Source organism: Bos indicus, chromosome 3 (assembly GCF_029378745.1).
Source record: "Bos indicus isolate NIAB-ARS_2022 breed Sahiwal x Tharparkar chromosome 3, NIAB-ARS_B.indTharparkar_mat_pri_1.0, whole genome shotgun sequence".
In the NCBI taxonomy this organism is placed as follows: domain Eukaryota; kingdom Metazoa; phylum Chordata; class Mammalia; order Artiodactyla; family Bovidae; genus Bos; species Bos indicus.
The window spans coordinates 21,058,434-21,085,967 of record NC_091762.1 but is presented as its reverse complement, the minus strand read 5'-3'; the positions used below and the strand labels follow the sequence as shown (position 1 = coordinate 21,085,967).

General features: G+C 42.7%; 1 protein-coding gene and 1 pseudogene across 6 annotated transcripts in view; both read right to left on the bottom strand.

Annotated features, from left to right (window-relative positions):
* Positions 1 to 1,857: 1,857 nt before the first annotated feature.
* LOC139182131 (elongation factor 1-alpha 1 pseudogene) lies at positions 1,858 to 5,147 on the bottom strand (annotated as a pseudogene).
* A 110-nt stretch (positions 5,148 to 5,257) lies between these two features.
* Positions 5,258 to 27,534, bottom strand: part of LOC109556752 (myomegalin) — a 64,382-nt gene continuing 42,105 nt past the window's right edge. For 5 of the 6 annotated variants that reach the window (XM_070785774.1, XM_070785775.1, XM_070785772.1 and 2 more), the window contains exons 2-8: positions 20,047 to 20,197; positions 16,129 to 16,361; positions 14,807 to 14,858; positions 13,569 to 13,756; positions 8,877 to 9,110; positions 7,458 to 7,589; positions 5,258 to 5,489 (exon numbers count right to left, since the gene is read on the bottom strand). In XM_070785774.1, coding sequence (XP_070641875.1) covers positions 5,398 to 5,489; positions 7,458 to 7,589; positions 8,877 to 9,110; positions 13,569 to 13,756; positions 14,807 to 14,858; positions 16,129 to 16,361; positions 20,047 to 20,168 — 1,053 coding nt within the window. In that variant the 5' untranslated portion in view covers positions 20,169 to 20,197 and the 3' untranslated portion in view covers positions 5,258 to 5,397. Of the gene's footprint in view, positions 5,490 to 7,457; positions 7,590 to 8,876; positions 9,111 to 13,568; positions 13,757 to 14,806; positions 14,859 to 16,128; positions 16,362 to 20,046; positions 20,198 to 20,381; positions 20,475 to 27,534 lie in introns of all 6 variants that reach the window. The other variant, XM_070785773.1, reaches the window with a different exon arrangement.

The following is a 27,534-nucleotide window of genomic DNA, read 5'->3' as shown; positions in this document are numbered from 1 at the left end:
GGTTGGACCACTATTGCTCTTCTCCTTTGGCATCTCCCTCTCAACCAGCTCCCATGAGACCTTGTCCTCCAAGACTTGGGGAAGGTTTTGTCCTTGCAAGGTGGCCCCTCTTGCCCCATTCTCTTCAGGCTGTAAGAAATTTCAGGCAGTATTTTATTCAGCTCTCTTTGGCAGTGCAGGCCAGTGCCTGTAGGAACTCCACTAGGCTGTCATCCCTGGCCCTCCACAGCACAGGCTGCCCTCCAGCCTCCTCCAGATTCCCTTGGTGGGAAGTGGGGTCGCGGGCCAGACTGAGCACTAGAACCACCTACCTCAGGAGAGAGCCTTCAGGGAAGTGCAGCTGCCCCCTTGGCTTTTGCCAGGCTCTCTGTACCCTGCTAGGATATAATTTTACTTATTTTTTGGTTTCTAACTATATTTTTATGTGTACAGTATATTTTGACTTCTGTATACATTACAGCAAGCTCACCATTAAATAGGTTTACTTTCCGTCTCTTGCCATGCAGTTGACTCTTCTTGCTCACTTTTCCCTCCCCACTTCAGTCTTCCCCTCTGATAACCATTACCTGTTTATATGTTTGTTTTTGAATGGTTCAGATGGTTCATTTTAAAATTTAAAAAAATATTCCACATGCGGTGAAACTGCATGCTCTTTGTCTTCCTTTGAAAGACATTTCACTTAGCTTAATACCCTCAAGTCTATCCATGTTGCAGCAAATGGTAAGATTTCATCTTTTTTTTTTTTTAAGGCTGAGAAATCACATGGCTTCCAAACTTCTAAGCATTCCCATAATGTGTGATGTCAGTATGAAATTCCTTCATTTCTGGTTTAAAGGTTTTGTTCTGTTTTCTGAATGTCCTATGTTCATGGATACGTGCCAGATAACTATAGAATAATAAAGGGTGATCAACACAGCACCTTCCATGTTTATGGGCTTAATAAATAAACTACTAATGATAACAGTGCATGGAGTCCCTTGTGACCATGTGGCAGGGTGAGATAGGAGGAGTAATATCAAGACAGTTATGTCTGGAACAAAGCAGAGTACAAAGTGCCCACAGCACATAGCCATAGAAGGGGCTGGCAGGATGACATCCATGTTATTCCAGATGCTCCAAAAAGTAAATGGTGAGAATTAATTAAACGTGCAAGGACTTCATTAGGGAAAATACCTGTGTGCAAGGAAATAGGAAGGTGCTTGGGAATGATGAGAGATGCCTCAGGTCATGAAGCAAATCTGACTTAGTAAGGAAGAGAAGAGAAGGTGTCCAAGACTGCCTGCCATGAAGTCTAAGTTCATCAAAGTCATTGTGGAGTCACTGAGCCAAAGTCAGCCAATGAAAAGTCTTGTCTCTCCCAGGAGTGGGTCTGCGTTTCCATCCCCACTGCACTCAGCTATTGGCAGGGAGCAGCCCATGGGAGATGCGGCCTCAGAGATAGATTTTAAAGCATAGCTGGGACCTTCAGTCAATTAATCTCTGCATTGGAAGGTCTATAAGGCCATCAGAGCAACCAAGCCCAGGACAGATGTAATAAGACTACACAAAAGTATTAGTGATTGGTAAGTACAGGGCACAGAAATAAGAACAATGGTAGAACTGTCTCCTCTCCTTCCAGTTCAGTGAAATACTGTCACTCCACCTTCTTTTATTCTACCTTCAATTTAAGCTATAAGTGGCAACAAGGAATTAGTCGACCCATGAGCCACAGATGTGATTACCTCTGTGCCCTGGGCTGATCTCATGAGAGAAATCATCTTGGTGACAGAATCTTGATTGAAACTATTATTTTTCCTCATTTTTCATTATTTTAAATTATGAAAGAATGATAAACACATTTACAGGAGACTTGGAAAATACAGAACAAAGTTACATATATTTCCACTATATAATTATTTTAAAGTAGATAAATTAGGATTTTTAGTTGGAGTTTCAATATCAAACTCTCAAAAATAGAATAGACAGAAATGTAGAAAGATATAGTAGACCTGAAAAGCACTATGAACCAGTTCAACAGAATTATGATTTATACAATTTTCACACAACAGCAGGATACAAATTCTATTCAAGTTCCCATAGACTATAAACTAGGAGTCATTGGAACATATTCAGGGACATAAAACAGGGTATAAAAATTTCATGGTATAAAGGTATTGAAATCATACAGTCTGTCATATACATGACAGACATATATGTAAAATAGATATACATATATTTTCTGGTTGTTCAGTTGCTCTGTTGTGTCTGACTCTTTGTGACTCCATGGAGGGGTCTCCCTATACTTCACCATCACCCAGAGCTTGCTCAAACTCATATATCCATTGAGTCGGTGATGTCATCCACCATCTCATCCTCTGTTCTCCCCTTCTCCTCCTGTCTTCAATCTTTCCCAGCATCAGGATCTTTTCCAATGAGTCGGCTCTTTGCATCAGGTGGCCAAAGTATTGGAGTTTCAGCTTCAGCATCAGTCCTTCCAATGAATATTCAGGACTGATTTCCTTTAGGATGGACTGGTTGGATCTCCTTGCAGTCCAAGGGACTCTCAAGAGTCTTCTCCAACACCCCAGTTCAAAAGCATCAATTCTTCAGTACTCAGCTTTCCTTATGGCCCAGCTCTCACATCCATACATGATTACTGGAGAAACCATAGCTTTGACTAGACGGACCTTTGTTGGCAAAGTAAAGTCTTTGCTTTTTAATATGCTATCTAGTTTTGTCATAGCTTTTCTATCAAGGAGCAAGTGTCTTTTAATTTCATGGCTGCAGTCACCATCTGCAGTGATTTTGGTATATATATATGTGTGTGTGTGTGTGTGTGTGTATGTGTTAAAAAGAATTTATATAAGGATGTATACACTGCTACATTTAAAATGGATAGCCAACAAAAATCTATTGTATAGCACATGGAACTCTGCACAGTGTTATATGGCAGCCTGGATGGGAAGGGGTTTTGGGGGAGGAGTGGATACATGTATATGTACGGCTGAGTCCTGTTGTTGTTAATTGGCTATACCCCAAAACAAAATAAAAAGTACAAAAAATACAGAGAACATTCATTCTCATAAAAAATAAAGCTTTAATTGAATGTAACAAAAAAGTTACATTTTTCATTAAACTTTTTTTGAATGAGTCTCAAATTCTGTGACAGACTTTTGGTCAAGTTGTTTTCATTAAAAAGTACTGATTTTAAAAACTAATAACTTAAAACTGCCACACACAAAATATATGGTCCACAAAACATTCTCCTTTCCTTCTGAAGGTTTTATAATGCATTTTTATCATTAGCCAGTCTTTTACTATTAAACTTAAATGGCCAATTGAGATGAACAGTTCTGAGACTGTTCTTCCACCACTGATTAAGACTGGGGTGGCAGACTTGGGGGATAATATTCATTTAGCCTTCTGAGCTTTCTGGCAGACTTGGTGACCTTACCAGCTCCATCTGCCTTCTTGTCCACTGCTCTGATGACACCCACAGTGACAGTCTGTCTCATGTTACACACAGCAAAACGGCCCAGGGGAGGATAGTCAGAGAAGCTCTCAAGGCACACAGGCTTGCCAGAAACCATATGAACAATGACAGCATCACCAGATTTCAAGAATTTAGGGCCATCTTGCAGCTTTTTCCCAGAATGGCAATCAATCTTCTTCTTCAGCTCAGCAAACTTGCAAGCAATGTGAGCTGTGTGACAATCCAGCACAGGTGCATATCCAGCACTGATCTGGCCTGGATGGTTCAAAATAATCACCTGAGCTGGGAAGCCAGCTGCTTCCATTGGTGGGTCATTTTTGCTGTCACCAGCCACACTGACACAACGAACATCTTTGACAGACATGTTCTTGACACCGAAGCCAACATTGTCCCCAGGAAGGGCTTCACTCAATGCTTCAAGGTGCATTTCTACAGACTTCATTTCAGTTGTTACATTGACTGCAAAATGCTGGGCTGGATGAAGCACAAGTTAGAATCAAGATTGCCGGGAGAAATATCAATAACCTTAGATATGCAGATGACACCACCCTTATGGCAGAAAGCGAAGAACTAAAGAGCCTCTTGAAAGTCAAAGAGGAGAGTAAAAAAGCTGGCTTAAAACTCAACATTCAAAAACTTAAAGATTATGGCATCTGGTCCCATCACTTCACGGCAGATAGATGGGGAAACAATGGAATCAGTGACAGACTTTCTTTTCTTGGGCTCCAAAATCACTGCAGATGGTGACTGCAGCCATGAAATTAAAAGATGCTTGCTCCTTGAAAGAAAAGCTATGACAAACCTAGACAGCATATTAAAAAGCAAAGACTTTGCCAACAAAGGTCTGTCTAGTCAAAGCAATGGTTTTTCCAGTAGTCACGTATGGATGTGAGAGTTACACCATAAAGAAGGCTGAGCACCAAAGAATTGATGCTTTTTAACCATGGTGTTGGAGAAGACTCTTGAGAGTCCCTTGGACTGCAAGGAGATCCAACCAGTCCATCCTAAAGGAAATCAGTCCTGAATATTCATTGCAAGGACTGATGTTGAAGCTGAAACTCCAATACTTTGGCCACCGGATGCAAAGAGCCAACTCATTGGAAAAGATTCTGATACTGGAAAAGACTGAGTGCAAGAGGAGAAGGGGGCAACAGAGGATGGGATGGTCAGATGGCATCACTGACTTAATGGACATGAGTTTGAGCAAGCTCCAGGAGTTGGTGATGGACAGGCAGGCCTGGCATGCTGCAGTCCAGACGGTTGCAAAGACTCAGACACGACTGAGCGACTGAACTGAACTGACATGTCATCTTATTAATATCAATCCATTCTTAGTTTGAAAGAGATCAAAATAAAATTTACTCTTCTATATATATTAACATATATTATTTCTACCATTTTGAAAATTCAACAACTACTATCTCCAGGCTTGGGGCAACTCTGATCTTCATGATTCTGAGAAGCAGTTTCTGTCACTCTCTCAAATGGTGTTCACCTGGGTCTTGCAAATGGTCTTCATTATAAACATTTAGATTTTAATCCTACTATATTTTCACATGTGATAGTTTTTTTTCTTTCCAAGCATGTAATCGGGCTCAAGGATCCCACAGGCCCACTCTCCATAGATCTAACTTTCCCCCTACATTGGCCTTACTGATCTAGTTCTCTAAATAGAGAGAGATAATAGAGGAAATGTATTTTTTGTTTAATCTTTTCTTTGAATTTCAGGCCATTATGGCCTGCACAAATTTTACTTTTTATAGTCATTCAATAAATACATATAAATAATTTTTAAATAATAATTTATTAATCTGATCCATTTATTTAAAGGTAATGTCTGATGCCTCCAAGTTTACACCCACAAACGCTGTTGGATACGGCTGGAGAATCTGGAAAACATTCCTGTAGACCCTCCCGGTGTCATGTCACAAGATGTCCTTACCAGAGCCAGAAGAGTGACTCTCAGTGTATGAATGAGGGGTGGTGAGGGACACATCTGAAGCTGACTGTGCAGCACCTGGCGGGGGAGAGAAAGAGCTACAGTGAGGTCTGGAGGGATTTAGGGAACTCTCTTCAAAGACTGCTCCCAACAGAAACTGACATTTTTTCCCCTCCTTATTCACATGCAACTGGAAGTGTGAAAGTAGAGAGAGAAACACCAAGCTGGTATCCAGTTCACAGCCAGTAACCCTCTGGTTATCTGAGGAAGGGACTTACACGTGAAATGTGAATTTCCCAGTGTGCTTCACTCCTAGAACTTGTGAATCTAAGGACTTGCAGGTGGGACCTCATAAGAAGCAACCTTATCTAGACTGGGCTGTGTGAGTCTGAGCAATTTTTGTACTCTCCACTCTCTGTGATTCTGCAGCTGGGTATTGCTGCAGAAAGGAGGGATATAGAAGTAACCAAGTTTGGGTTTTGCCCTGTGTAAGTCTGAAAACTCCAGCTTGCTTCCCTCAAGGCCCTTTTCTTGTTGTAGAGCTGAGGTATGGACTCTGGGTTCTATCCATGGAAGCCAAAGGTATATACTATTTCTGGAAATAAAAACAAATCAGACAAGTCACACATATGGGTAACAGATGCTTTCAAAGATATACTTCCCTTCACCCACCAAAATTTTGGCCAAACCTGGGAGCCTCATGCACTGGGACAACAGTCTGATGTGGCTGAGTGACTATGGGCCACACCCTCATGTCAATGGCTCCAGTTGTGGAACATAGTCTTTCCCCCTAATTGGCTGCTGCTGTGATGTTGTCAGGGCCCTGGTCACCATATTCCTGATCATGACAAGGGAGAACATTTGGGTAGAAAGTAGAAATACGGTCCATCTGCATGAGAGGGGAGGAGGGTGGCAGGTGGCATCCAGAGCATGTGGTAGTGACATGAAGGTGGGATGTGGTTCTCCCTCTATTGAGGGCACCATGGAAGCCTTGGCTCTACCATCTGACAGTCAGGCCATAAGCCCTCGGGGCAGCACCAAGTAGTCCAGGGAGTTACCAGAATGGGCATCACATTAGATAGCTCTGCGGATAAGAACAGCTTCCCAGGTGGTGCAGTGGTAAAGAATCTGCCTGCCAGTGTAGGAGGCGCAGGTGACGCAGGTTCAGGCCCTGGATCAGGAAGATCCCCTGGAGCAGGAAATTGCAACCCACCATACAACATATTAAAAAGCAGAGACATTACTTTGCCAACAAAGGTCCATCTAGTCAAAGTAATGGTTTTGTAGTCACTTGCAGACAAGTAGTCACTAATGTATGGATGTGAGAGTTGGACCATAAAGAGGGCTGAGTACTGAAGAACTGACACTTTTGAACTGTGGTGTTGGAGAAGACTCTTGAGAGTCCCTTGGACTGCAAGGAGATCCAACCAGTCCATCCTAAAGGAAATCAGTCCTGAATATTCATTGGAAGGACTGATGCTGAAGCTGAAACTCCAATACTTTGGCCACCTGATCCAAAGAGCTGATTCACTGGAAAAGATCCTGATGCTGGGAAAGACTGAAGGCGAGAGGATAAGGGGGCGACAGAGGATGAGATGGTTGGATGGCATCACTGACTCAATGGACATGAGTTTGAGTAGGCTCTGGGAGTTGGTGATGGACAGGGAAGCCTGGGGTGCTGCAGTCCATGGGGTCGCAAAGAGTCAGATGCGACTAAACTGAACTGAACTGAACCAGTATCCTTGTCTGGAGAATCCCATAGACAGAGGAGCCTGCCGGGCTACAGTCCATAGGGTCTCCAAGGAGTCGGACATGACTGAGTGACTGAGCATGCACGCAAGAAGATGAGAACTAGCCCCACCAGGGCAAGCCACTTAGTGTTTTCATTTATAAAGTAGGGGCAAAAGTGCCTGTCCTGCTTACCTCTCTGGGCTGACTCTGAGGAAGAGTAGGGTAGTGCACACCAGTGTCTTTATAGCTGTGAACCTACATGCCCTGTGAGGCCCCCAGAAGTGGGCAGAGCCGGGAGGTTTGTGTCCTTCCTACCTTTTCCTTGGCCGGCATCGCTGAGCACGTACTCCAGCCTCTCCCGCAGGCGGTCATTGATGAATACAGATTCCTCCAGGCGCTGGCGCAGGTTTTGGATCTCAATAAGATTCTTTTCTAGCAGGTCGGCCCCTGTCACATACCACCAAGACATGGGAGAGGTAGGAAATGAGGAAGGCGGATCCCTCATGGGACCCTCTGTAAGATCCCTGCCCATATCCATACTTCTGTCAACTTCCTCCGCTCACCTTGGCACCTGGGAAGCACCAGGCAACTTTGTTTAAAGTGGTCCTAGGCTTTCAATCCCAAGACAGCCCTCTGCTAGGAACTCCATGAGGCCTCCTCCCAGGGAGAATTTGAGTATATCTGAGGGAGATGGACACTGGGCTGGTGAACAAGGGTGAGAAGCCACTAAAGTGCTCCAGGGAGGACTGGCCTAACAATGAGAACGTGTGCCCACCTCCTTTGGTAGAAATCCAGAGGGCATCCCTCTCTACTTCAGACCTCTCTTACCCTACGATCCATGATTGAATAACTTTTAACATTCACCCAGTAAAAGAAACTAAGGCAAATGCATTTGAAATTAGATCAGGCTGTGAATAATGAATGACACTGAATGTTTTCCTTGGGTGAAGAGTGAGGGAAAGAGCCTGGGGAGGTGTCAGGACTTGAAGGAGGAATGAGAGAAGGGAACACTTTCAAGGATGGAAAAAGATGCCCAAAGAGAAGGGTAAAAAGATCAAAAATAGGCTTCACCAGGACATCTTGCTTAGGGCTAGGTTTTTCCTCTGAGAATTTCAAATGTTGTTTTGTTATACTGTCTGCATACTGAAACCAAGCTGCTTCCAAGCAGCTCCTCCACATGGGTGCACCCCTAGTCACCAAGTGCCAGGAGGCCTGGCTCCAAACCCAGTGGCAAAGAATGAGAAGCAGGACTGGCTTATAATTGTATACAAAGTGTGTGTGTCTCTCTCTGTATGTGTGTATAGAAATAGTCTTCCATTCTGCAATAACTCTTGATCTAAGAAGACTTACCTTCCCCTTGGAAGTCTGAACTTAGGATTCTAAAATAGTCCAAAAAATCTAGACCTAAAAGGTTATAGCACAGAAAAAAGGGAACACACAAATGTGAGGGAACTCATCCTCTTTATAGAGTGCCTCAGAATGCCCTTGCCTTCCTTTACTCTCCTGCCCAGAGTGAGCCCCTAGGTAGTGGAAATGAGAGAGGCACATAGAAAGGATCAGCACTGAGCTGGGGCTTCATTCTCTGGCTGACCCATGGGATATTGCCCCTTCATCTTCTCACCCCCTTCTGTGAGCCAGGGTCTAACTGAGGAACAAAATACCCTCTGGCCAGGAAAGGAATGTGTCTTTTCTGTCAATGGCTGTATTTCACCAACTGCTCCTTTGTTATTTTACCAGAGGGCTTGGAGTTGGGCCGGTCCAAAGAGGAGGAGGAGGATAGGTTCCCAGATGCATTCATCTTCTGAGGCTTCATCTCTTCCCATGGGTGATTGCTGCCATGATGCCCAGGGTCTGGTGTCTCATTCTGCTCTGTGGTGCCACCCAAAGGATAGAAGGGCTGAGCAGATACAGCTTCTGAGTGGTTGCTGGGCAATGAAGCTGAATCAGCAGGAGTGGCTGGGCTGACATCTGTCCAGAAAGGAATATGAGTGAGAAACAAACGGGGAAGTCAGAAATGAAGTGTTTTAACAATAATTATACTGGGTTTAATAGTATCCTCCGAAAATTCATGTCTACCTGGAACCTAGGACTGTGACCTTATTTGAAAATAGAGTCTCTATACATTTAATTAGTTAAAAGGAGATGATACTGGATTAGGGTGGACCTTAAATCCAACATGACCAACGTCTATATAAGAAGAGGAGAGGAGACGGAGATAGGAGATTCACAGGGGAGAAGACCAGGTGACAATGGGGGCAGGGATTGGAGTGATGCATCTTCAAGGCAAAGGATGCTTCCCACAACCATCAAGTCAGGAAGAGGCAAGAAAGAAGGGAGCATGGCTCTGCCTACTTGATTTCAGACTCCTGGTTTTCAGAACTGAGAGAGAACAAATTCTGTTGTTTTAAAACATCCAGTTTGTGATACTTTGTTACAACAGCCTGAGAAAACTGATACAGCAATCCATGGAATGAAGACTAAGGTGAATGACAGTGATCAGTCAATTGCTTAGTATCAGCTAAGAACTCATTTCCCAAGGACTATCAATTTGATCCTAAGGTTCCTGGCACTCCTGGCGTATGATATCAAGAAGCAGTTGCTAGATACAATGTCTGAGGGTCACAGTGCACACAGAGGAAAAGTACAGGGGCCTCTCTCCTCATTCCTTCTAAGATCCTCAAATGCTGGAATGATCCCAGAGAGGTACTTCAGAAATGTCTCCTCCAATTGTAGGAATCACTGCCAATCTTAGAAGTCATGAGAGTAAGGACTCTCAAACTGGTCTGTGAACGTGTGATCTTCTCACCCAACAGTCTATGCCCTTGCCACAAAACAGCTGCTAATCCTTCTTGAGCTTGTTCTGTATTGGGACTGTTGGTAGAAGATGAGGAAGGCAAAATAGCCTTCGCTTTTGGCTGATGAGCAGCAAACCTAGACAGAGCAGCCTACTCCTGGTGGCTCCCACTGCTCCTGCCTGAGTTGACTCTGGACACCTTCTGAGGCTGAGGGGGTGTCTGAGGAAGGCAAGTGGTGATTTGCAATCCACCCAGAATGGTTCATGAGAATGTAAAAAGAATTCTTAAGTATAGCTCAGATTGTCTGGCTCCTGTCCAAATAATGACTGGGGTACAATATTTTTGCACAGGGGATTATAGAACAAAAAAAAAAAAGTGGTATCATACAGCTCAATGATGCTATGAGAACATTTATATCATGTTCTTTGCTGGTTCACTTTAGACAAAAAACCTGGCTGGGTGACAGGGCCATAAATCAGAGGAAAGTTTAAGAGTCTTCTCCTTTCAAGGATTATTATCAAGGGCCACAGAACAGCCAGGTTTCTTCTCTAAGAAGGGTCAGCTGCTAAGTCACTTCAGTCGTGTCTGATTCTGTGAGACCCCATAGACAGCAGCCCACCAGGCTCCCCTGTCCCTGGGATTCTCCAGGCAAGAACACTGGAGTGGGTTGCCATTTCCTTCTCCAATGCATGAAAGTGAAAAGTGAAAGTGAAGTCGCTCAGTCGTGTCTGACCCTCAGCGACCCCATGGACTGCAGCCTACCAGGCTCCTCTGTCCATGGGATTTTCCAGGCAAGAGTACTGGAGTGGGGTGCCATGACCTTAAGCAGGGTCAGAGTGAGGTCTTATTTTCCTCAACCAAGCCAAATTCCTTTAGGGAACTGCTTACTTAAATCAGTATCCTTCCCTGACTTACACAATATCAGATGTAACTAACATTGCTGTGAAATAAAGAGTAAGATAGACTATGTTAAGCCTTTAGTTCAAGGCATAACTTAAAGTAGAAACTCAATCAAAATGTGATTCCCAATCTTTTTCCTTTATATTCCCTCCCCAGAAAATCAGCTTACTCTCAGCCAAGGGCATACGAGGTTTCTAGTTGGTCAGCAACAGTGATCAGCATGTTCTTGTCCCATTCTTCCCTTGCCACACAACACGGGAAACGTGTATACATTGTACATGGAAAGCAGCAGAGACGAGCCTCCTGGGAGGGGAATTAAGTCTCACAGTGACACTGCCACACACCATTTGTGGTACTAGAAATTTTGGCCCCCAAAGAAGGAGTATTGATAAACCATTGCCTCTCTGAGAAAAATGATGACTTCAGGTGGGAAAAAGAAGGGCTTAGTTTCCTTCAGAAAAGACAGAAATAATAGAAAACAAGGCTGATACTTTCTGAGACTGCCACCCCAGTGGTCACATCTCAAATGTGGCCATTCTAACAAGTAGTGGCAGGAATTGCAGGTAAGGAGAAGGTATGTTTGCCCTTTATCTGCTGTCTCTCAGGGAAGTGTTGAAGTGAAACCAAATGCCTCTGGGCAACTGAGTTCAAGGATGCACAACAAATTCCCATCAGCCTCTTGGACAATGTCAGGTACATAACAAGGGCAGCCTATTCATTTATAGTGGGCTTCCCTGCTGGTTCAGTGGTAAAGAATCCACCTGCAATGCAGGAGATATAAGAGAGCCGGGTTCAATCCCCGGGTGGAGAAGATCCCCTGGAGAAGGAAATGGCATCCCACTCCAGTACTCTCGCCTAGGAAAACCCATGGACAGAGGAGCCTGTTGGGCTAGAATCCATGGGGTCACAAGAGTCGGACATGACTTAGTGACTAAACCACAACCAAAATAAATTTATAAATTTTGTATATGAAATTTATGTGAATGTGAATGTATGTGAATGTATGTGAAAGTATACGTGTATAGAGTCTTGTCTTCTTTGCAGAGGCTAGGCCTTTGTGCTGGGCATAGAGGAAGAAAGAGTAGAATGGGGAAAACACTGGCTCCAGAAGCCTAGACAAAGAGGTGTGCACAGGAGTGACTCCCTCCCAGCTTGGTCCATGACTGCTCAGGCCGCAATGCAGTGGGCACTCCAAGCTTTAGAGTCAGCCAGGATCATAGTCAATGTTACTCCAAGCTGGACTGCTTCAGTAAGTTCCCTGACCTCACTGAGCCTCAGTGTTCTTAGCTGTGCTGTAAAATCAGGACACCACCACTAATTTAAAAGGATTGCTGTCCTGATTAAATGAGGCAGCATATATATAGTGATCAATAATATGAGCATAATAGATGTTCAATAAATGTGAATTTCTGTCTTCCCTTGACTGCTATACTCAAGAGGAGATATGCTGCTTTGCTTCTCGTGTAAAATGAGAAACAGGAATAGTTCCAGGTCAAAATCCATTATGGCTTATTCATGCCTCATTAGAAAAGACCCTGATGCTGGGAAAGATTGAAGGCAGGAGAAGGGGAAGACAGAGGATGAGATGGTTGGATGGCATCACCAACTCAATGGACATGAGTTTGACCAAGTTTCAGGAGATGTTGAAGAAGAGGGAAGCCTAGCGTGCTACAGATCATGGGGTTGCAAAGAGGTGGACACGACTGAGTGACTGAACAACAAAAACAACAACATGCCTAAAATATCCAGAAAAAATAAAAACAAACAGATATAGCCAGGGACTAAGGATGGTTTCCTGGCCCCTGGTTGTTTACTCTGTATGAGTCAGATGCTTTCCTTAGGAAGGAAAGTAAAGGGAATGCTGAGCAGGAGAAAAATGAAGGCTTGATTTTAAACTTATTCTTAAACCAAAGCTACCCAAGGGCCCTCTTTGAGGAAGTCTGGGGAGTGTCATGATGGTGATGGATTCAGTCAGTCCCAGTAACTGATGGTTTAGAGGATATTACAGCTGAATTACTAGAATGATGGGTGGGATCTGTAAATTCACAGATGATAGAGAATATTTAGTGGTGAATAAAAATAGGAAAAAGTAAAAAATATAAATGTAAAAATAAATAAATAATAGGAAAAAATGGGCTTCCCTGGAAGCTCAGATGGTGAAGAATCTGCCTGCAATGCAGGAGACCTGGGTTCGATCCCTGGGTTGGGAAGATCCCCTGGAGAAGGGAATGCCTACATACTCCAGTATTCTTGCCTGGAGAACTCCATGGACAAAGGAGCCTGGTGGGCTACAGTCCATGAGGTTCCAGAGTTGGACCCTACCAAACAACTAACACACACACAAAATAGAAACTGTGGCTCTTTACCCAAAGGAGTTCAGGATCAAAGGTCCAATGTTAATGACATTCGTGTCTGTGGTCTGAAAGGTGACATGACTGTGTTGCAGGTATGAGGGAGCATTTGTCCCCTCCCCTTCCCAACTATGACCCCTCCCCTCAAATCCAGCACCACGTATGTGCCTGAGGGGGGTCTGGTGGCTGATGAAGTGTGGCACTAGGAATGAAGAAAAGCTATCTGACACCCCTGAAGCCTGTGTTCGGCACTGAATCCCTGACCTGTGCTCAATCAGGCATGTCACAGTAGGTCTGCAGCCTGTGGATGCCACGATGCCGCCTCTTGGTGTAGACAAATAAGCAAGCGCCCAGAAACTGGAGGATGTCTGGGTACTTACTGGCCATGTCCACTGCAGGGCGCACTTTCTGCTCATCGAGCAGCAGGTAGGTGCTGCTAGGGGAGTGATGGGCGGTGGACTGGGCGTGGCTGCTGGAGCAGGTCTGGGGCCAAGTCTGTGGCTGGGCATCCTGCTGGGTCTGCAGGACTTCTGTCTTCTTACCCATCTTCTGCTTCTCCCTTAAGATACTAGGAAGTAAGAAAGACAGAGGAAAAGTTAAAGTCACCCAAACATCACAGTTATACTGATCTAAGGGCTTAGAGGAGAGACCCCAGGAGTCAAGGAGGTTGTTCCTTCAGAGAAGAAGCCAAACAATCCATTTATATTGGGGGTTAGAGAGTTGGGAGGCAGGGAGAACAACAGTATCCAGTGCCTTGGCCACAAACATCCTGAGAAAGAGAGAAGACCCGTCAGGCTCTTTAACACTTTGACTAGACACCCAGAGGCCCATGAGAGCTCAACATACCCTGTGACATAATCCATTAAATAGTATTTGTGGTGGCCCATTTAAAACTGCTTCCTGAGGCAATACTCCCCTCTAGGTGTCTTGTAGTTTCCAGACCTCCGTGGCTTCCCTGGTGGCTCAGTTGGGAAAAAATCTGCCTGTGATACGGGAGACCTGGATTTGATTCCTGGGTTGGGGAGATCCCCTGGATGAAGGGAATGGCTACCCACTCCGTTATTCTGGCCTGGAGAATTCCATGGACAGAGGAGCCTGGCGGGCTACAGTCCATGGGATCATAAAGGGCTGGACACAGAGTCAGACACAACTGAGTGACTTCTACTTTCCCTAGTCATACATAATATAAATCTATGTCATACTTATAATATAAATCTTTTTTGTTTGAAAGAAATTTGTAGCCATTCAACATCTGCCAGCACTTGTTGGGTCACTCTTAAAGATTTCAGATATGATCTCACTCCAGGTTTTAAAGATCTAGGGGAGACCAGAGGTGATCCCTGGGAGGATGGGAGACTCCTAAGACTGGAGAGTTAGGCTAAATTACTACATTATTAAATGAGTGAATTAATATGAGCCTTGGAACCAGAAGAATAATAAACTAAAAAAACAGGAAATGAGACCACCTTGTCACTAAGGACACACAATGGTTTGATGGTATAATCAGTTGTTTGGTTTTCATGGGGTGAGAGAGCTGATGCTCTGCTGATCTTCTGGCCCTTGCTCTGGATTCTTGACTAGATTTTATCTTTCATAGCCCCTGAAAATTTGGAGTTACCTGAGTCTCTTCAGCACCTGTTCTCTTTGATTCTTCTTACTTATACAGTCATCTGAAATCCAATTGAGAAGAGGAGCAGTCTTACTTTAAACAGCTCTCATTTACCAAATACAAGCACACACTGGGTTCTTTCTCTGGGGTCAGAGACACATAGCTGCTTGATGCTCAAGTACAGGCTTCTCTGAATTTTTTCGCGAGACACTGGGTTGAGTGTTTAGAGAGCATGTCTGGCAAACTTTCCTGAACCCACCTCAAAGATCATCAGTCATCTCTACTTGCTCTGCTCTGAGTCAGAGTAAAACATTGAAAATGTCTCCTTTCCCACAGATCATGGGGTACTTGTCCAGCTGGCCTCTCGATCACCCTGGCCAGAGCCTCCCAGTCCTGCTATGGGGTGGGTTCCCAGTCCTGTGTCTGTGTGTCCCATCAGTTTTCATGCAGAACCTGTCTCCAGAGAGGTGACAGCCACCCTGTCCCACCTCTGCATCTGCCATCAGAAGCCTGCACAATGGCCTCAAACCAGCTCTTACTATGTGCCCTCAGGTCTCTAGGAAATATTCTGTGTAACTGGCTTCTGAAATAATAAACATCCCCACAAAAGGCACTTATACATAGAGTGCCTAGACCATTCCCAGGGACTTCCCTGGCAGTCCAGTGGTTAAGACTTCACTTTCCAATGCAGGGGGTGTGTGTTTGATCCGTGGTCAGGGAACTAAGATCCCTCATGCTTCATGATCAAAAAACCAAAACATACAAAAAAAACCAGTATTCTAAACAATTCCCAAATCAGCATGATTCGCTTATCATTCTTTTCAAGTGCACTGATTAATATTGTTTATTTGATCCTAAGAACAATCATGCAAGAATTAGGGGCTTGTATTATTTGATCTAAATTTTTTTAGGTGAGGAAACAGATACCAAAATAAATATAAACATGTCCAGAACTAGCAATGAACACATACAAGCTAGAGCAGAAGTCTTTAGATTCCTAGTTTAGGACTCTTTTCATAGCAACCAGCTGCCCCATTCCACCTCTCTTTCTACCAATTAGTTTCAGATACATGCTGTCACCCCCAGTGATGCCTCCTGCCATAGCGGCCATACTCCATGAGACACAGAGTAGCTGGTATTCATCATGGCATCCCCAACCCTGTGTGCCTCTCTGTTGCTTCTCACCAGCCAGCCCTGATTCTGCCATGGCCCCAAGATGGTGATTACAGAACAGGACACCAGATTGAAATGTCACTTGTGAATGCGTGTAGGTCTGGGAGTGTGAATGGGGGAGGGACTAAGGGCCCTCCTGAACCCCAGGGCTGGCTTACCTGTGTTGAACCTGCTGGCAAGCCTCTCTGCCAGCTGGCTGCCCTTGGCCAGCTGCTCACGGAAATGCTGTTCCACGTTAGAGTCAATCTTCCTACTGCTGAGGAGCTCTTCAAAGGCCTTCACTGCGTTCTGGACATGTTGGATGAGAAGGGAAGAGACAGCCCTCCCAATCCTTATCTTTTCCCGCAGGTGGGTCAACTCTCGAGCTTGATCCTGGATCAAGGAATATTTCCTAAAGTGGGAAGTGATAAAGGTAGAAAGGGGTGACTGATAGATTATGGTGCTTCAGCAGAAGGTGCTTTGAGAATTTCACCCGTAGAATCCCCACGCGGAACTCTAGCTGGTGTTTAGTGATGGGAATGTGGTAAAGGGAATGAAGGAAGGAAAATAAGAGAGTGTCGCTGGGCAAAAGATTCCTTCTAAGACCATCCTTTCCCTTGCTCCCATACTTCTAAAAAGGGTTTTCTTTTCTAGTTCTACTTTATCAATTAATTAATTAATTGGAATATAATCACTTTACAATGCTGTGATAGTTTCTGCTGTACAACAGGGTGAATCAGCTATGTGTATCACATATCCCCTCCCTCTTGAGCCTCCCTCCCACCCTTCTGGGTCATCCCAGAGCACTGAGCTGGGCGGCCTGTGCTGTACATAGCTTCCCACTAGCATCCATTTTACATGGTAATGTACATGTCAGTGCTACTCACTCAATTCGTCCCACCCTCTTCTTCCCACTCTGGGTCTACGTGTCTGTTTTCGACATCTGCATCTTTATTCCTGCCCTAAAAATAGGTTTATCTGTACCATTTTTCTAGATTCCATATATGTGTGTTAATATACAATATTTGTTTTTCTGACTTACTTTACTCTGTATGACAGACTCTAGATCCATCCATATCACTAAAAATGACCAAACGTCATTCCTTTATATGGCTGAGCAATATTCTATTGAATATACGTACCACATCTTTATCTATTCATCTGTCAGTGGACATTTAGGCTGCTTCCATGTCTTGGCTATTGTAAACAGTGCTGCAATGAACATTGGGGTACATGTGTCTTTTTGAGCTATGGTTTTCTCAGGGTATATGCCCAGTAGTGGGACTGCTGGGTCATATGGTAGTTTCATTTTTAGTTTCCTAAGGCACCTCCATACTGTTTCTCCATAGTTGTTGTATCGATTTACATTCCCACCAATACCACGAGAAGGTTTTCTTTCCTACACACCCTCTCCAGCATTTATTTTTTGTAGATTTTTTCATGATGGCCACTCTGACCAGTGTGAGGTAATACCTTATTATAGCTTGATTTACATTTCTCTAATAATTAGCAATGTTTAGCATCTTCTCATGTGTTTGTTGGCAATCTGTATGTCTTCTTTGGAGAAATGTCTATTTAGGTATTCTGCCCATTTTTCAATGACATCATTTTCATCTTGGAACTGCCAATTAAAACAAGAGTAAGCTACTACTAAATGCAAATAAAAACTATAATAAGGTATCACCTCACACTGGTCAGAGTGGTCATCATGAAAAAAAGTCTACAAACAGTAAGCTATTACTAGGGGCTTCCCTGGTGGCTCAGACAGTAAATATTCTGCCTGCAATGTGGGAGACCTGGGTTTGATCCCTGGGTTGGGAAGATCCCCTGGAGAAGAGAATGACTACCCACTCCAGTATTCTGGCCTGGAGAATTCCATGGACTATAAAGTCCATGGGGTCACAAAGAGTCGGACATGACTGAGTAGCTTTCACTTTCACTAAGCTACTACTATACATCTGTTAGAATGGTGCCCATACAGAACACTGATAGTACTAAATGCTGGTGAGGATGTGAAACCACAGATACTCTCATTTAGAGCTGGTGGGAATGCAAAATGCTATTTATAGCTATCTTTGAAGACAGTTTGACAATTTCTTACAAAATTAAACATATTCCTACATATGACCCAGTAACTGCATCCCTCACTGTTTACCCAAATTAGATGAAAATTTATGTCCACATCAAAATCTGCACACAATGTTTACAGCAGCTTTATTCAAAATTGTGAAAACTTGGGAGCAACCAAGATGTTCCTCAGTAGGTGAACAGATAAATAGACTGTGGTACATCCAGAAAATGGAATATTTTTTGGTTCTTAAATGTGCAAACTATTAAAAGACATGGATGAATCTTAAATGCATATTACTAATTGAAAGAAGCCAGTCTGAAAAAGCTACATAGCATATGATTGCTACTATATGACATTCTGGAAAAGCCAAAACTGTAGTTACAGTAAAAAGACCAGTGGTTCCCAGGGATTAGAAGGCAGAGAAGGATGAGTAGGTGGAGCACAGAGTACTTTTAGGGCAGTGAACACTCATTCTATATGATACTGTAACGATGGATGCATGTCATTATACTCATGTCAAAACCCATAGAATGTACAAGACCAAGGATGAACCCGAACGTAAACTATTGACTTTGAGTGATAATGATTTTCATCGACTGCAACAAATATCAACAAATACACCACTATGGTACAGGAAGTTGATACTAGAGGAAGAGGCTATGCATGTGCAGGGACAAGGATAGGTAGATGGGGACTCTTTGTACTTTCTGCTCAATTTTGCTCTGACCATCCTGTTCTGAAAACAAAGTCTATTTTTAAAAAAGAATGATTGTGAGAATATAAAAATTTTAAACGCATTTGACAAAGTGGGTGGAGCTCTGTGAACTGAGAGCCCAGCATTTTGATATTATTTCTGCCAAAGTCCACTGTACAATTGTGAGCAAGCAACTACATCTTTGGGCCTTGGTGTTCTCAGTTCTAAAACAATTCTCAAGTTATTTTAGCTCTAACATTATTTTCTGGGTCAGTGAAATTTAAGTGTTACATATTAACAGAGATTCAATGGAGTATGAACCTTCAAAGCCTGAACCACCTTCAAAGCTGATCCTCAACCACTAAGCAAGTTAGTGATGATTTAGTACTTCAGTAACTGATGCTCACAGGTAATTATATAACAGATTAATTCTATACTAATTGAATGTCTTTGAAAAGTTTTAGGAAAATGGCCATTAAAGACAGACTGACAAATCTAGCGATCAGGCCATTATTTGGCAATTTTGTAAGCTTATTTTTGAAATTGAGCTAATCACACTGTAGTGCATACAGAAATGGAAATATAAGATTGTACTCATGGAAGTTATATAATGTCGTAAACTGATGGCACCTCAACAAAAAATAAGTTCAAAAAATTAAGCTTATACAAATTGCTATTCTAGAAACCAGGGATGTGAGCTTCTGAAGAGAATGGAGTAGAGATGGAGGAGCCTCTGTGTAATTCCACATCTTCAGCACTAATTTGGGTCAACTTTTCACCATCAACACATATGAGGTAATAGGAGATTCTTATGTGCTCCCATCAATGCAGAAAAGAGACACCACTCACATGACTGGAAGGGCTCCATGAAATCTCAAGTATCCATGAGATCATATATTTGGTGTATATATGTATTGTTAGGCTTCCCTGGTGGCTCAGTGGTAAAGAAACTGCCTACCAATGCAGGAGATGCAAAAGATTCAGGTTTGATCCCTGGGTCGGGAAGATCCCCTGGAGAAGGAAATGGCAACCCACCCCAGTATTCTTGCCCGGGAAATCCCATGGACAGAAGAGCCTGGCAGGCTACAGTCCAAGGGGTCGCAGAAGAGTCAGACACAACTTGGCGACTAAACAACAACAACACGCATTGTTAATTAGGATAAAACCAAATTTCTCTGAATAATATAAAGTAATTAAAATGAAAATACTATAGACTTTTCTCTAAAGAATTTCCAGGCTGGTCTTAAGAGAAAGTCCTACAGTTAAGGTACATAGCTTGAATACAGACCCTGAAAGCTGCTATAACAGTCTCTGAAACAGAGAGTCTCTTACTCGCTGTAGGACATAGAGGAGAATCTGGCTTTCTCAGGCTGAGTCTTCTGCTCTTTCACTCTCCTCTCAGAAGGTCCCTTCTTCTCCAAGGGCTGATGCATCCCAGGCTTCAGTTGGAGCATTTTCTCACAAAGAAACCTCTTGCTGCCTCCTTCAAAAGGAAAAAGAGAAGAAATGCATCTGGGTATCCACAATGACTAGCCTCTCCTCCACATCTCCCTAGAGGAATCAAAACAAAATAATGGTTTAAAAAGGTTGGATTATAAGAAGGGTCCCCCAGGAGCATAAAAATCACAAGAGCAGAAGCTACAAGGAAGTAAAACAATGAAACCTACAATGTGCTCCCTTGAAGAGTTCTTTATCAGCCATGAGAACCATGGTGATCCACTGGGATTGAGAAAAGATACAGCAAGTAGGGGTAGATGCTGCTATAAGGAAGAAGAGGAGGGTTCAGAGAAATATTAGCATTAAAAACAAGCAAACAATGAAGTAAACACATGAAAACAAGTGGGCTTTAAACTGGGCTAGAGGAAGAGTATTTTTGATTCATACAGTTGAGACACAGTTCCTTGGGAGTGTCCCCTCAGAAACCAGAAAGCCTTTCTATCATCCCTAACTTCTGACAACTATGTGGGCAGAAACAAAGTTTGAGATGTCAGAGTTCAAATCTATTTTGAGTAACTGGGACTCAACAACTGCACCATGATAAGAGTATCTGGTGGCAAATTGTAATCATACATAGAATGTGCAGGTAGCTACAAAACCCCAGGAAGCCTTGCCTCCTGATGGCCTGCTACACTCAACACAAGGCTGTTTCTCTCTGGATATCTCTATCAATAAAGACCACTTCTCTCACTAGCCAGTTTTAATATCTGTGTATTCTTTTGCTGATACTACCAACCAATCACTCTTGCCTCATAGCTCAGTTGGTAAAGAATCTGCTTGCAATGCAGGAGACCCTGATTCGATTCCAGGGTTGGGAAATTCCACAAGCCATGTGGTGTGGCCTAAATAAATAAATAATAAAAAAAAAAAAAACGCCAAACAATAATATTTTCTCAATACCTTTTATTTTCTTGAAGATAGGTTCAATGAAAACAACTCTTGCGGCTTTTCTTAAATGAGTTTTTTAAGACTTCTAGTGATTCTTACCATTTCTGTTTGGGAACTCTCCAGATTTTGCTTTTTAATATTCTTCTAAGAACATAGTAATCAAAAGCTGGAGTTTATGTTCTGACTAATAAATTCAGCATAATAATTTTTCATTAATCACAATCTTTTTATTCCATAATTATTAATATATCCCAAAGCAAAGCAATGTTGGGTTTCTTTCCCTTGAAGTAGGGATACATGCAGAGGGTTTCATTTAACAAGAAGTCAATTTTAACTTTCCAAACTACCACTCTCACCCAACTTTGCTATCTACAGAAGATTGTTTTTGCTTTTAAAAAAAAATCTGTATAAACATTATACTACTAATGTCTGTTTTCAATTGAATTCTGGATCTACAAGTTACTTTCCACTTTATCATGGCCCTTAAAATATTTTATCTCCTTTAATATAATTAATGGATACTTTATGTTGGTGCTGATTTAAAAAATCTAACATATGTATTTATTCTTTCACTTAGGTCTTAATAGAGTTGCCTGGGCTGCCAAAAAGCCTATTGAAAATGCCCCTTGACAGAACCCAGTAAGATCTAGGCCATAGCAATTTGACTTGAGATGGTACAAACCAGGCTGGTACAGGTGTATGGTAATGTACAATGTGCTGCTTTTCATTAGGAATCGCCAATATTCTAGCACCAACATTAGAGGGTATTCAATGTCAAAGTACATTAAAAGATAAGAAATTCTCATGGTCCTCACTTCAACAGTTTAATTTACTCATCAGAAAGGAGAGTCATAGCTATGAAACAGAAAGTGGTGTTAAACTTTTTTAACACCACAGGCTAACACCACCTAGCATCTGTGTGACAGTGGTTCATTATAAACAACCTTGTTACTATTTTCTTTTTGGGGTGGGCAGTACTTTTCTGTTTTTAAATTGATGTATAGTTGGCCACCTGATGCAAAGAGCAGACTCATTGGAAAAGACCTTGATGCTGGGAAAGACCAATGACAAAAGGAGATGTGTGTTAGTCGCTCAGGTCATGACTCACTCCTTGCAACCCTGTCAGGCTCTTCTGTCCATGGGATTCTCCAGGCAAGAATACTGGAGTGGGTTGCCATTTCCTTCTTCAGGGGATCTTCCCAACCCAGAGATCAACCCGTGTCTCCTGCATTGCAGGTGGATGCTCTACCATATGAGCTAGGAGGTGGCAAAGGATGAGATGGTCAGATAGCATCACCAACTCAAAGGACATGAATTTGAGCAAACTCCAATAGATAGTGGAGGGCAGAGGAGCCCAGTATGCTGCAGTCCATGGGGTTGCAGAGTCGGAACTAGAGACTGAAGAACAACATTATTATAGTTTTGAACAGTAATATTTATTTGATTTACTTACGTATTAAACCTATTCAATATTTTTCAACCCATGTCCTTCATTTCCATGTTTCGCTTGGGATCACTTAGTGAAAGTAAAAGTGTCCCACTCTTTGGGATCCCATGGATTGAAGCCCTCCAGGCTCCTCTGTCCATGGAATTCTCTGGGCAAGAATACTGGAGTGGGGCACCATTCCCCTTCTCCAGGGCATCTGCCTGGCCCAGGGATTGAACCTGAGTCTCTTGCATTGCAGGCAGATTATTTACTGTCTGAGCCACCAGGGAAACCTCTGGGATCACCTAACTTCTGCCCAAAAAACTACCTTCTGTATTTCCTCTAGTGAAGGTATGCTGCTTATATGGAAAGGCCTTTATTTCACTTTCCCTTTGAAGGATATTTTGTCAGGGACTAAATTGTAGATTGGAAATTATAGCATTTTAGTTCTTTAATAATGATTACAATGTGAATTTTTTTTCTTTTGGACATTTCTATGATGTTTCTGTTTGCCTTTGATTTTCAGCAGTTTCTCAGCCATGTACCTAGATGTGGCTCTCATTTTTATCCTGTTTGTAGTTGGTAGAATTTCTTATATATTTGGCTTCCTAGCTCATTAGTTATTTTTTTCATTGACTGTTACATTTTATAAAATTGTTTTCAATCCACATTCCATCTCCTACCATGTGGTACTTTGCCCTTTATAACATGATCTATGTTCTTTTTATTAAATTTATTTTTAGTTGAAGGATAATTGCTTTACAATGTTGGTTTGATTTTTGCCACACACCAACGTGAATTAGCCATAGGTGTATATATGTCCCCTTCCTCTTGAACCTCCTTTCCACCTCCCACCCCTCTGGGTTGTTATAGAGCCCCAATTTGAGTTCTGAGTCACGCAGCAAATTTCCATTGCCTTTCTATTTTATGTTTTTCTAGTAGTCAAATATGGATGTGAGAGTTGCTCTATAAAGAAAGCTGAGCGCCGAAGAACTGATGCTTTTGAACTGGTGTTGGAGAAGACTCTTGAGAGTCCCTTGGACTGCAAGGAGATCCAACCAGTCCATTCTAAAGGAGATCAGTCCTGGGTGTTCACTGGAAGGACTGATGCTGAAGCTGAAACTCCAATACTTTGGCCACCTGATGTGAAGTACTGACTCATTAGAAAAGATCCCGGTGCTGGGAAAGATTGAAGGCAGGAGGAGAAGGGGACGACAGAGGATGAGATGTTGGATGGCATCACCGACTCAATGGACATGAGTCTGAGCAAGTTCCAGGAGTTGGTGGTGGACAGGGAAGCTTGGCGTGCTGCAATCCATGGGGTCACAAAGAGTCGAACATGACTGAGCAACTGATCTGAACTGACTGGTGCAGCATGCAGTAGCAGAGCTTGGACTGGTTAGCAATTACTTGATATGACTATCTCCAATTTCAATCCAAAACCATAAGGTTCTTTTTCAACTCTTCCCATTTCATATTTTTGTCCTCCTTCTTCCAAGTTGATAACCTTGATTCCTGACAATATCAACATTTTTACTAATTTCTCTATCTCACAACACTAGACACCTTCAGAATTATTATACCAGTTCTGCAACCAACCTCTTAAGAGTCCCTTGGACAGTAAGGACATCAAAGCAGTCAATCCTGAAGGAAGTCAACTCTGAATAGTCATTGGAAGGACTGATGCTGAAGCTCCAATACTTTGGACACATGATGCAAAGAGCTGACTCATTGGAAAAGACCCTGATGCTGGGAAAGATTTAGGGCAGGAGAAGGGGGTGACAGAGGATGAGATGGTTGGATGGCATTACTGACTCAATGGACATGAGCTGCAGCAATCTCCAGGAGATACTGAAGGACAGGGAAGCTTGTTGTGCTTCACTTCATGGGGTTGCAAAGAGCTGGACGTAACTTAGCAACTGAACAACCACAACGATGACCAACCTTAAATGTATCAAGTAAAAGTTCACGATGTCCTTGGGATATACCCCACTATGAGTTTATAGACAAGCATGCGTTCAAATTTTATTTGAATTAATTATATTCTATGTGGTTATATTATCATTTAATGCATAATTAAATTCATTTATTCTGCTTTTATTTTTTTAGTTTTAAGATTAGCTTTTTTATCCTCTTTCAGAATATGTAAAACAGTGACACGGTTAAAAAATGAAAACTGTATTAAGATTACACTTAGAAAAAAGCCTCACCCATCTCCATTTCAGCTGAAACGCCAATACTTTGGCCATCTGGTGCGAAGAACTGACTTATTTGAAAAGACCCTGATGCTGGGAAAGATTGAAGGCAGGAGGAGAAGGGGGTGACAGAAAATTAGATGGTTGGATGGCATCACCGACTCAATGGACATGAGTTTGAGTAAACTCTGGGAGTTGGTGATAGACAGGGAGGCCTGGTGTGCTGCAGTCCACAGGGTCGCAAAGAGCCAGACACGACTGAGCAACTGAACTAAACTGAACTCCCCATCCCTGATCCCAAGAGATTACCCAAAGCGCTGCTACTTTTCTCCCCCCTCTTTAGCATCTGCCCTCTACCTAGCTTCTCAGCCTCTTGTTCCTTGCCAAAACTTGGCAAATGCCCTGAGGGGCAAAGGCAGAGAATTAGTTTCCTTCCAATGAGGCTCTCTCTAGAACTGGCTCTGTGTGTCCTGACTGCATTGGTAGTTTTCCAAAGACTTCAAATAGAATTCCTTTAAATCAGATTTTATCTACTTGTTTTCAGAGTGTGTGCTGGTTTGCTACAGATACTCCATAACTGAAAGAGGAAATCTACAAATTTCAGGTAAATTAAATTTTCCTACTTTGATTCCTTAAGAACAACAAAAAATAAGGGGTCTCTGATACATACTTGGATTTTTCTTATATTTGGGTAAGTCTGATTTGGCTCCTGCATTGCAGGTGGGTCGGGGCTTCCCTAGTGGCTCAGTGGTAAAGAATCCCCCTGCAATGCAGGAAACTCAGGTTCGATCCCTGGATTGGGAAGATCCCCTGCAGAAGGGAAATGGTAACCCACTCCAGTATTCTTAGTGACTAAACAACAAGTCTGGTTGTATACTAAAAGCACTTCCTAGAATTACGTGCAAAAGATTTTCTACCATGAGCTGAAAAGTCATTATGCCTGCATAGAAGTCCAAGAATTTGATGAAATTTGATCCAGTTCCTTGCTGAGCTGTCTGCCCTTTAGTTAGATCACTATCAAACCTTGCCAATAACCAGTTTTCCTGGTCACTAATATGCAGGAGAAGAGGCCAGCCAAACCATTAGACATCCTTAATTTATTCCAGGGAATGTTGAAAGTCAGCAGTGGTATAGTTAGAAGTGGAAATAAAAGGCTTAATAATAATAACAAAAATAACAGCTTTCTTGGAGCTTTACTGTGTGACCAGCACCATTCCTCAGTGCTTTACTATGTAATAATTTATTAAGTCCACATAACTCTGAAACATAGTGTAGGATTTTACCACCCTCTTGTTGCAGAGGAAAACACTGAAGCAGTAAAAGGCCGAGCTAACCTTTTAAGGGTCCCACCACTACGATGATGGGACCCAGCACTCAGACCCAGGCAGAGCCCTTCTCCTTGGCCATCATGCTCAGTGAGAAGGCTTCACTAAGATTTGCATCTCTTCCTTCTTGTTCCACCTCCAAGATTTCAAAGAAAAAAAGAAGACTGAAAGGAAGGCTTATGAAACATTTAGCCTAATTAACAAAATAAGGAAGAGAAGAAAGTAAATAAAAACCATTTAATCTACCCCAAAACAGACTACATGGTTCCAGAGATGATGTGATCATATCTCCCAACCAGAAGTATTTATGGATCTTGATTCTCCTGGTCTGAAACAAGGGAGTTCCCTAGAGAGGCTCCTAGAAAAAAGGGTTAACAGTGTCTTTTACGTTCAAAGGGTAGAGGGGACAGCTGAGCACCTCTTCTTGACTTAAAGAGGCAGTGCTCCTAAAGGGACAAGGAGAAGGGAGAATATCCCATAAAAAATGAGACAAATTCATGCTTTCCTAAGTTCATTAATGACATAACCCTTTCATATTTAGCCATATCCATGTACCTTTATTGGGGTTTCCCTAAGGCTCAGTGGTAAAGAATCCACCTGCCACTGGGGAGAGACAGGAGAGGTAGGTTCCACTCCTGGGTCAGTATGATCCCCTGGAGAAGGAAATGGCAACCCACTCCAGTATTCTTGCCTTGAAATTTCTGTGGACAGAGGAGCCCGGCAGGCTGCAGTCCATGGGGTTGCAGAGTCAGACACAACTGAGTGACTGAGCATGCACGTGTACCTTTATCATTGAAAACTTAATGCTTTCTTTACAGTGATTCACATTTTTTTCTTACTCTACTTTTTGGCTTGTTAGGTCATTTAACACATCTTTGTTTATTTTCAAGTCCTTGTGTAATAGTCCAGCATCAAGGCCACCCGAGAGTTGTCTTTTTGTTGTTGTTCAGACGCTGTCATGTCCAACTCTTTGCAACCCCATGGATTGCAGCATGCCAGGCTCCTCTGTCTTCCACTGTCTCCCAGAGTTTGTGCAAATTCATGTCTATTAAATTGGTCATCTCTTTTTCTTTTGATTATATGTCACTTTTTGCTTCACTATGCCTCCAGTAACTTATTAATATGTGTCAGACAGTGTGTTTGGCAGTGTAGAGACAGAAGCAAATATTTACTCTCCAGTATGAATATGCAAGAAGCAACAGTTAGAACCCTGTATGGAACAACTGATTGGTTCAAGATCGAGAAAGGTGTACGTCTGCTGTCACCCTGTTTGTTTAACCTATATGCTGAGCACACCATAAGAAATGCCAGGCTGGATGAGTTACAAGCTGGAATCAAGATAGGTGGGAGAAACATCAACAACCTCAGATATGTGGATGATACCCTCTAATGGCAGAAAGTGAAGAGGAACTGATGCAAAGAGCTGACTCATTGGAAAAGACCTTGATGCTGGGAAAGATTGAGGGCAGGAGGAGAAGGGGACAACAGA